This window comes from Alosa alosa, chromosome 2 (genome assembly GCF_017589495.1).
Source record: "Alosa alosa isolate M-15738 ecotype Scorff River chromosome 2, AALO_Geno_1.1, whole genome shotgun sequence".
NCBI lineage: Eukaryota > Metazoa > Chordata > Actinopteri > Clupeiformes > Clupeidae > Alosa > Alosa alosa.
This window is the reverse complement of record NC_063190.1, coordinates 26,595,460-26,609,944: the sequence shown is the minus strand read 5'-3', so window position 1 is coordinate 26,609,944 and position 14,485 is coordinate 26,595,460. Positions and strand designations below refer to the sequence as shown.

Here is a 14,485-nt window from a genome sequence, read left to right as displayed (position 1 = left end):
CCTCTCACGCCATTGTCCCCCCCTCCCTCCCTCTCTCTCTTTAGTTTCTCTTCTCTCTGGGAGTCATGGGGGATATACTGTACTTCTGAAGGAAATATGCACTGCGTACACTTTTTGCGGGTGGGGTTATTTTATACTTAAAAAAAAATCAGATTCCAGACATTCCCCCGCTCTTCGAGTAGATCTCGGGGGGAGTGTCCTTTGTCTGGCCAGTTGTGCGACGTTGTACAAGACACTGCAGTAAAGGAACCAAAAGGAGATTGGACACGCTTAAGCAGAAGTGCATATATAGCTCTAGTTTGGGGTATATAGTAAGTTTGGTACACAGGTTGTAGTTGTGTAGTTATAGTTTGGATGTGTTGGGGCAATGTTTTTATTTTTATTTTATGTATTTTTTTTTTAACATCAGAAGTCTTTCGAGAAGGGACTGTTCCGCCAAGCTCAAAAACTAAAGGGTGCCATCTGTGGTTGGGTGGTGATGGTGATGAGGAACTTGTTGGCAAGGAGAAAAAAATGCCGACATTAACACCCCATAGTGCCTAAATATTTATCGTTCCACTCGATATATTTGTAATGGTCATTGTATCTTCAAAATGCTTTAACAGGCATCCGTAACGTTGCCAGAGTGGCTGGAGGGTTTGAGCAATCCGATGTTTGGTATAATATTTTTATATTTCTTTAGTACAACTCATTGATGCTGAAGTTTTGTACATTTTCTTTATCAGAGCTTTTATATAGTAAATATTAAATGAAATTGCTGCACAAGGATCTGGCAAAGCTGTATCAATAGGCTTTTTTTGTTTGGTTGTTTTTGCTTCAACTGTTACAAAGAGCTTTTTAGTTTGGTTTGAAAATAAAAATGTAAATTATGAAGTTGTCACACTTACCTCTCTTGTACTCTGCAGGTCTCCCATGTCCCATGTTTTTCACATCATTACACACTTGAAAAGCATTCCTATGACCAGTCCACTGAAATCATTGATTTGGGATTTGGCCACAATATGCTTAATGCAAAAATTATAGTTCACATATGACTTTGTGCATAAATGATCAGAGAGATACTCTGAATCTGGTTTCTACAGTTACATTATGTTTTCTTCTTGGTGCACTGGCCCCTGGAAAAGACCTTTATTGGGGGAAAAACTGTTCTCTCCAAAGAACAATTTACACATTTTTATTTCATTATATAAAGATAATTTAATCATAACCGTTATAAAACAATGATATCTAGTGGAAATGTTCTGTTCTGAATAACCTTTTTAAATTATTCATCTCCCAAGATAAAGAGCACATTGTAATATACACGTGAGACAATTTTCTCCTACTGTATAATTTAGTCAGAGTTTTTGTACACTGCACCAAAAATCAGCTCTCTAAATTAGTCTTTTTGAAACTAATCTTTTATATCTATTTGCACAAGCACTTGTTATCCCTGCTGGATAACCTGCAGAAGCCTTGACTTCAATCAGACAAATGTTATTCCCAACGAGTTCATATTCCTACAGACAAACTACACACTTACCAATTCAGACATGTACAATTAATGAACAAATACAATATTTACTGAGGTTTCTGAGTAGCAAAATCAAGATAACCCAGTGCAATGCAAATAGCATCTGAACTTAACACTTAACATCTCCGTGTTCTCAGAAAGGAGCATCTAACAGATCACAGCCCAGGAACACCGGCCATGACCTGGCCCGAGAGTTATCTGAGGTGACCAGTATCCAGTCGAACAAAACCAGTGTCTTAGGGTTTTCATCACAAAAACTCATCTTCACGCTGATCTGGCTGTGCTCGAGTGCTCTTGAGCCTTGCTCCAACAGGAGACATCTCAGACCTGCCCGTCAAGCTTTCTGTTTGGCCCCTGCCCCTGCCCCTGCCCCCTCTGCCTCCCTCACCCTGGCCGAATGCTCCTCCTCCTCGTCCAGCTGCAGGCTGCCTGAGGAGATGCTCATGCGTGCCAACGGTCCCGCCTGGCCCAGAGCCGCCAGTGCCGGGCAGTAGAACGGGCACATCACCTCCGAGTCCGAGTCGCTGAGGCTAAGCTCAGCGTGGCTGCCACCGCCACCTCTACCTCCAGCTCCCAGCAAGCACACGGAAGTGGGACGCTCAGGGCCTGAGGATGAGCGCAGGGGCAGGTGGGTGGGCCGCACGGGGCCCTGCCGGCGGGACAGGTGCGGGTAGTGGCCCAGGGGCCGGAACTCGGCGGCCGGCGCGGGCTGGCGCAGGAGCTTCATGTCAGACTGGCTCCAGGACCGCCGCGGCAGGCCCGACTGGTAGCTGGAGTCGTCGCTGAAGTGGCCCAGCTCCTCGCGGGGGAACTCAAGACGTCCGCCACCTCCGCCGCTTCTGCTGCCACTGCCGGCGCGTCCACGTCCGCGTTCACGTCCCCCGCCGGGACTGCCGCCGCAGCTGGTCACCGCAAACAGCCCCGATGGCAAGCCGAAAGCTGGGGCGAGCTGTCGCCTGGCGGGGGAGAGCGTGCCGGCGTTGGAGAAACTGGAGGAGCGGATGACGTCGTCGGTGGCGGCTATCAGGGAGTGCGCAGGTGCCGGCGGGTGGAGATGATGGTGGTGGTGATGGTGGTGATGGTGGACGTGGTGGCAGGAGCTAGGGGGCAGAGGCAGCACGCAGGGCACGTGCTCCAGACAGAAGGCCGCCTGGGCGGGCAGGGGCAGGGGTAGGACGGGCAGCATCGGGGGCAGCCCCAGGCAGGCGTGGGGGTGGCTGTGGGGGTTGGGGTAGAGCAGCACCAGCTGCTGCGTGTTGCCCAGTAGACGGCCCCTTTGAGGGACCCCGCCATCAGGGCCCCAGCCTCGGTGGTGGTGGCGGCCCGGGCACTCCTGCCCCTGCCAGCGCAGTGGGAACGTGCCCATGCCAGGGAGCATGCCCATGCCAGGGAGCAGGGCGGCAGATGCCGACGCGGCCGTGGACGCAGACGTGCTCTCGACGCCGGAGAAGGAGGACGAGCGGAACTGGGCGAAGAGGGAGGGGTCAGCAGTCCGGGTCGGGGGACGGTCCAGGTCTGCGGAGAGCAGGACCTCCGTGGCGGACTGGCTCCGCATGGCGCTCTGGGCGCAGCCCGCGTGGGGGAAGCCACAGGACTGCTCATACACCTGCAGGACAGAGAGAGGTACACTCATTCACCCACAATGCAATTCTGCCAGGAAAACAGAGACTGCACAGCTAGGGCATCACACTGAGTAATGTTCTAGTTAGAATGTTTTTTTAGTTGAATACATCTGGAATCATGCATTATGACATCCAAAGTTTTTTTTTTTAAATATTTCAAATCCCCTCATCGTGCTGAGAAAATATGCTCTGTCCAGGTATTTTCAATTACATTTTTTATATTTTAATAACCATGATCTGTCTGTATAAAGCAAAAAATATGAAATATTATTTATGCGGCTCATAATGTAAACCACTACATATGCTATAACGTGTACTGCAGTGACTCAAAACACATGGATCTTGGTAACCTACTGTATGATGACATTCACAGTCTACCCATGTCACTCTTGCCTAATGCATTACAAAGACTTCAAAGAGGAAGTGGACTCTGGGAAGCGTTACCCAACGCTGCTTTTAAGCCACCATTTCACGAGCATGCATGGGCAAATGGACCTGGTGATGCAGCCTTGTGGAGACCACAAGCACATATGACAGCGTGTGTCAATGTTAAGTGACTTTGCCGTTTAGTCATATTCCATTTAAAACCACTGGAGAACTGGTTCCTGTTTTAAAAGGCTTGCTGCTTGACAGGTCGCAGAGGGGTTTATGGGAGGGAGTGATCATTAAAAGCACAACCTCGGTCTAATCTGCCCGCCGAACGCAGGCTGAGCGATAACGGCGCCTCATAACGCCTCACTAAAGTCTTTAACAAGAGTAGACTCTGTTAGCAGAGTGGACACAGTGCAGTCGAGGAGTGGCTGTGTGTGTGTGTGTGTGTGTGTGTGTGTTTGTGTGTTTGTGTGTGTGTGTGTGTGTGTTTGTTTATGTGTTTCTGCATGTGTGTGTGTGTGTGTGTGTGGAGAGGGGGGGGCGTGTACATGGTAAATGTTTGTGTTGGTGTCGAAAGCTTGTGACAATAAATAACCCCGTTGGCAGTGGAGTGCGACGCGCGAAGGCCAATTAGGAGAATGGAGGTGATGCAGAGAGTGATGGACCAGGCGGGGCTGTGCTGGGCAAGCGAAAGAGGCACATAGAGGAGGAACAGCGGACTGAAGGGGAGAGAGAGATAAAGAGAGAGAGAGAGAGAGAGAGAGAGAGGCTGTTTCACAGATTGAATTTGCCATGTCGCATTGGTGGAGGGAGCATCAAATCGAGTTTTTGGCCCCTGGCCAAAGGTGTGGCTGTGTAGTCATATTGTGGATTAGTTCCTGGAAAAATCCGGGGAAGGATGGCACCAGCTGTTTGAAAATATGACCAGCCTTCGCAAAAAGCCCCTCGCTTTTGTTTACCTGACATTCTGCAGATGGACGAAATTTCATTAAAAATCATATGGCTGCGAAATTACTGGTAAAGCCCCTTTTACCATATTTTGTCCATTTCTCAGCCTGGGGTCTGTTGATTTCTATACCAAGAAGTACTGTGTGTCATCACACTGATATACCAAACTGAAGTTGGAGAGGATACCTGTTTGGAGACGTCTGTGAGGAGATCAGGGGAGGATCTGCATTGCCGGGTGTCATAGTGCACCTTACAGTACTTCCTGTATGGTGAAAACACAGCTCAGGAAGCACAAAGCACAATGCACAGCAATGCACATCAGTTAAATCAGCACATCAGTTTAAAAAAAGGTTTAAAAATCACTGTTTGATTCCCCATCCCACACACACACACACACACACACACACACACACACACACCTCTCAAAAGGAAGGTTTTTCCTCTCCCCTCTCTTTACACAGTCCAGCAGCTGTCTCTGGGTCCGACCACTGAGGAGCAACAACAGGACTTCAGATTGGACACAACTGGCATCACAGCTGACTGATAACCGGAGGGCACTGCAGGCTGCACAACTGCTTAGTGCTTACTCTAAAATATTGTTTCATTACATTAGTCGTGCACTTCCAATGCATTTGCTAACAGACTGCCCTTAAACTGACATACCTGACATTGAAATACCTCAATATTGCAGACAGTTATCATGTTTTTTTTTAAGGGAACCATAAACTGTTTCCCATAAACCATAAACTTTAAGAGGTACCGGTATGTTTAAAACATATTGTTTACTTCAAAGTAGCGCTGAAGATGTATAGATGAGAAAAAGTCAAGGAGTGACATTTACACCAACGGAAAAAAACTCTAGACAGGTCATGCACATGCGTATCTGAATATGACACAGTTTTATTATTATATTAGACATGGCCTGCAGTCCTGACCTGTATCTGAAACAGGAACCCTTGCTGTAGATGAGAGACTTGTGCCTTGTCTTGGGCTCCTCAGACAGACGGAAGAAAGCATGGCACTCCACACACATCTTCCAGAAGGCCTTACACACGTCACGACTGGCCATCGCAAACTCTAGGGTGTCCTTATGGGAAGGCTGCAGGTCACATGGGCATTGCATGCACGCACACACACACACACATATACACACACATGCACACACACACACACACTCACACATACATGCACATAAAAAAAACTAATTCAGATCAAGGCTGTTCCCGTTATTGTTTCAACTGGAGCAGATAAATGCTATCCACATTACTGTTTAAATAATCCTATAAAATATCTAAATACTGTAACATGTTGAAACATTTTATCAATTGAGGCTGTACAAACATCACAAAAAATATACTTGCTTTAATGTACTCACCACTATTTTAGCATGAAGTTTGATCAGAAAGTGCTTCCTTTTGAAGCTCAGTTTGCGGATTTTGGCCCAGCTGAAGGTGTTTATTTTCCGGTTTCCCTGGAGACAGTTAAAAAAAGGTCACACTCACACCTCTGTGCCAGAAATACAGCTTGAATGGAGTCCGTGCCAAACACTAACTGGATTCAGTAATGGGATTTGTAGCCATTTCTACGTCCAGACTCACAGTGAGGTTAGACACACTCGAAGGAGAAGAAGAAGAAGAAGCAACACAGAAAGATTTCCTGACAGATCCCCTGCCTGATCCTCTTTACAAATAATGTGATTGTTCAAATTTCCAAAGTCATCATAAAGTTATCTAGGCACTTCTACACTGCCTAAACTTATGGTAGAGAATAACACAGCCCCCCTACCCACTCACCCACCCAGGGGTCCTGCTAATGAAATCTATGAATACCTGACATGTCATTTAAGAAGTTGACATGTTCATTTGCTGCCATATAAAGACCAGGTGGTGTTGGCCTTTATGGTGTGCGCCCCTTAAAGATATGTGCAATCAGTAATTAATTTGGCCCTTATGAATTACTGATTGCCCATATGAACCTGCCACAGTGCGTGCAAAGGCACAGAGGCTGCATTCTCTTCCTCTGCTTGACGCTGCTTTAAATAGGCCTACTGTAGGTGTGACCTGAGGCGGACACCTGGAAAACTAGAACTCCGGAGTGCGTGACAGCCAGATTGATCTTGGTGCCCTCTCCGTCGCTGGCGGCGTGGGGCCGAATGCCGTACATGTCCAGCTTGCGTGCCACCTCCAGCAGCTGGGCATCGGCCTCCGCTGGCGTCTGACCCCTGTGAGGATGGCAGAGCACATCAGCCTGAGTTATGACGGGGGGCACTGTCTTCACTCCTCATGCCCAGGTCCTTGTCCAAAGCATTTTTAATGGGGCCTAGTGCTGACACTACTATGGAAATAAAACCAGGCTGACTTTAACTCTACTGCATTGAAGCAGAGGTTGAGAATTGCTTGATAGAGATTGTAACTTTGATTGTAAAAGCTAGCAGCCATCCTTATAAGTGCAGAGCAATTGGTTTGAGCTCATAAACAGCTCTTTATTTTAAATAACAAATTCCTGCAGGTGCAGGAGTAGGATATAGACCCTTCCTTTTTAACATTCCATATGTTATCTTAATACAGAGGAAGTAGATTGGGGCCCAAATAGAACGTTTAAGCATTGTTTTTGTTTTTATTGTTGAAAGGGTCTATAAGCAATTCTAAGAGACAACCCTATTCCCTTATGGGACTCAAGTAGTGAAAAACATATTTGATTTAGCTCTGTAGTTTCTTTTTTTTTAAAATAAAAGTGCCTACAAAATGTTTTTCTTAATATATTTAGCTTCGCTTATTCACATATTTTTCTCTGTTTCTCTCTAGGGCATTGTGCCCAGTCAAAGCAGATCAAACTGGGGCACTGGGCACCTGTGTCTCTTGTGGAAGCGCAGGATCTTTTTCTGGAGGCACTCCTGGTTGGGGACATACTTCTTAGCCTCCAGGTGCTGCATGTCCAGCTCCTCCACGAAATCTCCAATCTCAGCTGCACGTTCACAAATGACCAAAGAAAGGGACTAGTTTAGAACATGTTTGGAGAAAAGTTTTTATGTATCATATTAACATAAGCATATAATTTTCCTGCTTTAAGTATATATACTTTTTTGATCCCGTGAGGGAAATTTGGTCTCTGCATTTAACCCAATCAGTGAATTAGTGAAACACAAACAGCACACAGTGAACACACAGTGAGGTGAGCACACACTAATCCCGGCACAGTGAGCTGCCTGCTACAACAGCGGCACTCGGGGTGCAGTGAGGGGTTAGGTGCCTTGCTCAAGGGCACTTCAGCCACGGCCCACTGGTCAGGGCTCGAACCGGCAACCCTCCGGTTATAAGTCCAGAGTGCTAACCAGTGGGCCACGGCTGCCCAAATGTACCTTTATGTAAGGTACAAATTACTATGGAAAATTGCTAATATATAACACAACTTTATTATTATGCTTTGGTTATTTTGCTGCAGAATTACTATTACTCACTGCATGCTATACCTCTACTCGCCTTGTAGCAGATGGGAGACAAGCAGAGCAGCGCTGTTATCGTTGCATGTCAGACTCCCATTGGACAGATCCTGCTTGATCTGCAGTGCAAACAGGTACCTACAAAAAAAGAACCACATTGGTATGAAATGTGAGCTACAGCGCATATGGATTATGGTTTTGTCATTCAACTGGAAACTCCCTTAAGTATCACTATACCACAAGTTGCCACTTTTTGGGGTATGTTTTATACCTAACAAGTTGGCAAACTGGCATAATCATCTAAGTCATTCTGACGGTACATGGCCAAGTGAACAGATAAGAACAGATACACAGAGCAGATAAATACACCTATTTTTCCACTAGCCATCAAGACTATGCACTATAGTCCTGTTTTAAGAGAGGATTGGTCATTTTGCAACGGTGAGCATCTGCATTATGCAACAGGTTTAGATTCCTGGCTACGAGCGCACGCTGACGGAACCCACAGCATGTCATGAAGCTACGCCACGTTCTGGCTCATGACATTGCATGGGGCAAAAAAAAGATGGCCGCTTACCTGGTGAGCTCCTTCTGAAGTTGCCCAGGGTCAGGTGGAAAGAACTTCACAATGAAACGAAAGGAGAGATCACTGATGTCTACAACAAAAGAAAAAAAAAAGTATTTTTATCAGTAGACGGACCCTGCACATGTGGCATATATATATAGAGTTACATATGGAGCCTATGGGCATCTTCTCACAAGTTCAAACAGCACAAAAGAAATGTCTCCACATGTTCAGGCAACTTACAGGCCATATCAGCAGTGGAATTATTATGAGTATACTCAATAGGACATTTTCATTCAGGATTTCTTTAATATCTTTGATTATGATTGGATACGTTTTAACTGTATTACGATATTCTTGAAGGTGATTGTCACAGATGCCATAGTGTATGCGACAAAGCACATTGTGGACAATAACATTTGTGATGACCACCTGACAAGGCCCTTCAGACATATACGTTCAGAAATAACACTTAAACATTGTAGAGATTACCTGAAACTTACTTTTAACTTGTTTTACAAGAGGCTTTAGAAGTTCCAGCCATACCTGCAGTGCCACAAATAAAGTAATTAATTGTCATGGTAATCAAACAAACTGGATATACTAACATTTATGATTAATATATTCATAAAGTCATAAAGTCGTTTGAATGCGAATGGTCACTCACAAAAGTACCGCACTGGTGACGAAACTCAAGTCCAAAATATTCTTTCTCTAGAAGTCTCAGCTGGCCACACACTTTGTTGTAGAAATCATTTCCAAGGGCCTTTTGCTACATATACAAAAGCATGCAGTGTTTTACATTGTGAAATATATCCTATAAATAACTAGTCTCCAAATTAAATTGTTATATTAAATTTTTTACCAATCCCTTGCCGTCTGTCTGAGAGATGGACTGATTTAAAGGAGGACATGTAGGTAGCCAGGGAAATGTTTAAGCTTTATGTTGAGCGCCCCAAGGCCATTCAGAAACCAGGACAGTCAGACTGAGTTAAAATCCAGACCAATGACTTCTTACCCTCCAGTCAGTCTTTCAACTCAATTCTGAGCCACTCAAGAGAGAGCTGAGTCTTTTATCCATCTGATTCACTTATTGTCCCACCACTCATGCAAAGATGCACAAAAAGCCCCATGGCTTGGGGTGAAGAATAGTTGCAATAAAAAAATGGGGCCTTACAATGCAGCTCCTTTGTTGTCATGCAACTGAGGCAAGAAGTACATCTTGTCACACCATTTAAGATCTGTCCCAAGCAGACTAGGCTTTGGCAATGTTGGTCTACTGTATCATGAGTAACTTTATCTCGACTGTATAGATTAATTGACTGGTTTATTTATGACTATAACAGTAATTAGTGGCTGACACAGTTTCAATTTTCTAAATTGCTCTTTTGGTCTCACCTCGACTTCGAAAGTATGCTCACTGTCATCGAGAAATATGACACGCAAGCGAAGAAGGCTCTCTTTGCGCGCGGTTTCAGATCTGACAGTGATTTTGAAGGGCTCGAGCCTGCTCCTGATGCTCATCCTCTTCTGTTCGTCACGACAATACACCCTAGAATTTACGGTGAGAAATCAATCAAACATTTAAGACGGCTACACATATGATAAATGATGTTGGTGTATTGAAGAGGAAATTAACTTGACTGGATATTTTCTGAATTCTTCTGAACTAATTGTCGTGGAACCTGAATTAACTTCACAGAAAACACAACACCTGTGGACATCAGTTTAAGAAAGGGCGACACACATATAGCCTTTACTGTAACGCCTGAAGTAAGATGGAGGAGATTGTTGGACAGGACAGTGCTGACAAAAAATATGCGCCAGAAAATGTATTTTTATATTTAGGAAATTGTTGCAATAATGCCATTAAACTAACCCATTATTATTCCGCATTGTAGGCTACTTACTCTATCCATAATAAAAGGTCATTCATCCAGCACATTTCAAAATCAGCTATGCTACCACATAATCATATAGGCTAATTGCTAGAAGTGTAGACTACAACACAAAAATATAAACTGTGCAATAACCTACTTACTTTTCCCCTGTCGATAACAGTCATATTCCCCAAAAGCTTCCGCAACAGTCTTCAGCGTCTGTGTGAAGAATCCAAATCAAACGTGATTTGGAATGTCTCGACTCTACTGAACTCTGCAGGTGAAAGGAGGACATCATCACTACCACGCGAGCTTTCCGCTCTGTCATTACCAGAGGAGTGATGACCAGATGCATACGTGCTCGTGGACGTGTACACACACACACACACACACACACACACCCATACACACCCATATACACACACACACACATACGCATACACACACTCTTTCTGTCTGTCTCTCTCCACCACTCTATCTCTAAACACACACACACACACACGCTCTCTTTCTTCCCCTGTCCTGTGCGCGCGCGAGTAGGCCTTTTGGCAACTCAACCAGAAATCTATTTTCGGCTAACCTATTAAATCTGAGGCAAAAACCATGTATGTGATAATACATTTTACGTGTCAAATTATAATATTACTCTTATTACATACTACCAACGTTTAGACTTTGATCATTTCTAGTGGCTATGTTAGACCAATCGAGTCATTGACGCGCAGAGACCAAGCCAGGGGTTCAGGTTTACGCAATACTAAGGCACTGTTTTAAACGAAGCAAATGCCACAGGCCTGCAACAACAGCGTCTGATGTGGTCTTGGGAATTCAAAGAAATACATATATGGGCCAATTACTGTCGATTTCAGTGATCGCTAGTCGTTGGGTATCAGTCCACCGCTTAGTTTAATGGAGCAGGTAGGTAGCCAAGTGAAATGTTGATTATGGAGTTTCAATTGGCTGTGTGTAGGTTGACGGCATAGCGAACTAACAACATAATAACATAATTTAATTAGCATAAAAATACGTTTACAGTGTCAAAAGAGACAAATAGTCTACTCCAAATATAGTTACGGCTGTTTGAGACACAGAAATACGTCGAACATATTTGGGATCTGGGGATGCAGGTTATTTAATTATTCGCTAGATGGCGGTCACATCATGTAGCAGCCTAATGTCCACACCAAAGAATGGCATTACTGTGTGAAAGGACAGATACAATTGTGAAACTGATTATCAGCGTTCGCCAGTGCTCGCATTTTCGTAAGAGATTTTGCACATGATAATAAAATCAAGACTTTTCTTAAAGTAAAACCTAATTGAAACTCAAGATTTTGGGCCAAAATAAGGACGTCATTTTAAAAGAACCATCATCATTCTCATGTTTGTCCGACTTTGGCCAAAATTTGCTTTACAACTTAGGCTCCCCATAATATATAATCCAGCCCTATAAAAAGTAACAACTTTTCCTCTGAAGATGCGACTTGGCCTGTAACTTTGCATAGGATTAATATACAATTCCATTACAAACCATATGAATCGCCATTAACCGAGGTTCCGTGATTCATCAGATGGCGAAAACGCACACAAGCCATGTCACGGCCGATTGTTAGAAAAAGAGTGTGGAATTCTGTCACATAATTCTCCGTTCCTTGGCACGCATTCTCCCAAGTCTCCCAGCTGTGCCCCTTGCTGTGAGCTGTGGCTGCACGGTCCCCGCTAGGTGTCTTGCCTGTGGCTGTTCTTACCCTTTGCGTTTTAATGTCAAGACTCTTCATGCAGAAAATTGATTCCCAATGATACCAATGAGCGGCTCGGTCACTCAGGAGAGAAGAAACCCCCCAAACAAAACAGCCAAATACCTACAATAACCAAATTATTAGAGAGATGATTCTTCCACACATGAACAGTAGGCATATGAGTCAGGTTTTTAAAACGAAAAAAAAAAAAAAAAAATGAAGAAAATGGCAAATGTGTCACAATTGTATACTAATTGGTTGAAAGAGTAGGCCTAAGCCCGCACTTAATCCACAATAGCATGTTGTATCTATGAAGTATTGAAAATACAGAAGTAGGCTAGGTCTAGTACCTAACTTCACATATTCTAATGATTAATGACTCTCATGGGTGACGTTTACGCTTGTGTAGCCTGTGGTCAGCACCATCTCAGGAAACCCATAGGTAATTTACCCTATGGCCAAACGAGTTACAGTAATAACCAGTCTTAAAGCTCCATGGAAACAGTCATTTGAAACCCTGTCAGCGCGCAGAGCAGGATCTAAAATAAGACTATAGGCCTATGTGTGTAAGTCCTTTCCTGCGTCAAAACTAACTAGGTATTGTATAGACTATTGTATGATTATGGCCTCGGTCTGTAGAAACTTGGAGGACGACATAGTATAGGCTAATTTAGGCTATAACTAGGCTATTTGGAGTCATTCTCAAATTCTTTGAGTCATTCTCATTCTCACAGCTGCCGGTTATGTGATCGGGGCTACTTCGCACCTGAAAGGACACTGTTTGCACTCGCTGAGTCCATGTTTTGCCTATCTTGGGCTGAGTCTGCTGCGGGCCTAAGCGATTCATCCCCGCCAGAGTCAGTAAATACCCTCAACAGAACTGCTATCAAATTCCAGAGAAACAAAGAGCTCAGCCGGGAGTATGGGACTTACGCGTTCGCAACCATAATTAGCCATCTGTCCTTGCAAAGGCACGGTAAACCAAATGTCATCACACGCCCCCCCCCCCCCCCCCCCTTTCTCTCCGATAGTCTCTCATGCAGCCTTGCTGTCGTTTGGGCTAAACTGCAAGTGTTTGTTTGGAAACTCAGGAAACTTTCACGGCACATCGGCACACCTGCGAACAGCTGCTGCGACAGAGAGCGCGCCGTTACACTTATATTCGATTCTATGCGGAGATTCGTTTGCACCTGGCTGCAAGAGCAACGTGCCATTTCACAACAGTTTTTCTTACAAGCTCTTTGTCACCTTGCCTTTTTCTCAGTTAAAGTTTTTTTTCCGAAGTTTTTTTTTTAAATTGTGTATTCTTTTCTCAAAATACTTCTGAGACACATATTCAGTATTTTACATGATTAACAAGACGATTCGAGGCAAGGAAAGTGGAATCAAATTAGACACAATAAACAGTTAAAATTGAGACAACTTTTCATACTCAATATGAAATACACAAACCAAAGATGCACATTATTTCAAATTAAATAAAGTAAATAAATAATACTTCTGTTTGAGAGTTCCAAGTACACAGTGTTCAGTAAATATTTTGAAGGTAACACACAGTATGTAGTCTACACATGATGACATTAAGCTTCCTTCCCTATCCTATATCAAATCCTCCAACAGAACATTTTGGACTGACTGGTCTGTGCTTTTGAGGAATGGTTGGCCTAACATCAAGAGTATAACTAGTCACAATGATGTTTCAACACAATGTCATGTTGTGAGGCTGCTCTAGTATCTTCTGAGAAAAAGGAATATCACAGTATAAGGTCTGTAATGTCCAAGTCCATAGCAATCACCTTACTGAATCAACATGGATTTTTTTAGTGTTGCAATAGACTGTCATGATGTCTATTGAAGGCATTTCACAAGTATTACAATGTTACTGTACATTTCATAACAGTATTTGCGTGTGAGTGAACTATCATAATCTCTTCTTTGTGAGGAAGAATAATCCATCAGGGGGTAGGAATTTCAGAACTCTGGTGAACTCAAGGCACCATGGCAGAGGAACTGTGCATTGTTTTCAAGAAAATAAAATAAATAAAATAATAATAATAATAGTTTAAAGCAAGTAGCCTACTGAGAAAATATATTAAATAAAAATGAGACCATAAATGGGAAACACATGAATTATACATTTTAAAAAGAATATGTAAGAAAAGGGACTCATACCTTTATGAAATGTTTAGAAGATATTTAGAAATGAACAATGAAATATGCAACTTCATAGTTAAGAATTTTCTGGAATAAACCAATGTCAAGTAAAGATGTAGTATCATGACAATTATTCTGTTAGCCAGGCGTGACTGAAGAGATGTGATTTAACTCTGGAACAACTTAACTACCAGCATCCATGAAAATGGAGATCATTGTAAAAGACCAACCATTTAGTAAATGAGGTCCTGGC

The 14,485-nt window shown here is 43.6% G+C and overlaps 1 protein-coding gene across 1 annotated transcript; it reads right to left on the bottom strand.

The window, feature by feature from the left end:
• Positions 1 to 1,221: 1,221 nt before the first annotated feature.
• On the bottom strand, positions 1,222 to 10,651 carry LOC125311143 (FERM domain-containing protein 7-like). Its single transcript, XM_048268917.1, has 13 exons — positions 10,501 to 10,651; positions 9,858 to 10,011; positions 9,127 to 9,231; positions 8,963 to 9,005; positions 8,472 to 8,550; positions 7,935 to 8,032; positions 7,305 to 7,419; positions 6,529 to 6,676; positions 5,831 to 5,926; positions 5,391 to 5,554; positions 4,875 to 4,943; positions 4,642 to 4,717; positions 1,222 to 3,119 (listed from the first exon to the last, which is right to left on the bottom strand). The coding sequence occupies exons 2-13, from the start codon at positions 9,981 to 9,983 to the stop codon at positions 1,848 to 1,850; spliced, it is 2,391 nt and encodes a 796-aa protein (XP_048124874.1). The 5' UTR covers positions 9,984 to 10,011; positions 10,501 to 10,651; the 3' UTR covers positions 1,222 to 1,847.
• Between the last annotated feature and the right edge of the window lie 3,834 nt (positions 10,652 to 14,485).

Coding starts and splice junctions, on each gene's coding strand:
- LOC125311143 (XM_048268917.1), bottom strand. CDS start 9,983: ATGAGCATCAGGAGCAGGCTCGAGCCCTTCAAAATCACTGTCAGATCT. Junction 9,232..9,857: donor AGCATACTTTCGAAGTCGAG/GTGAGACCAAAA, acceptor TTGTATATGTAG/CAAAAGGCCCTTGGAAATGA. Junction 7,420..7,934: donor TGTCTCCCATCTGCTACAAG/GCGAGTAGAGGT, acceptor GTGAACGTGCAG/CTGAGATTGGAGATTTCGTG.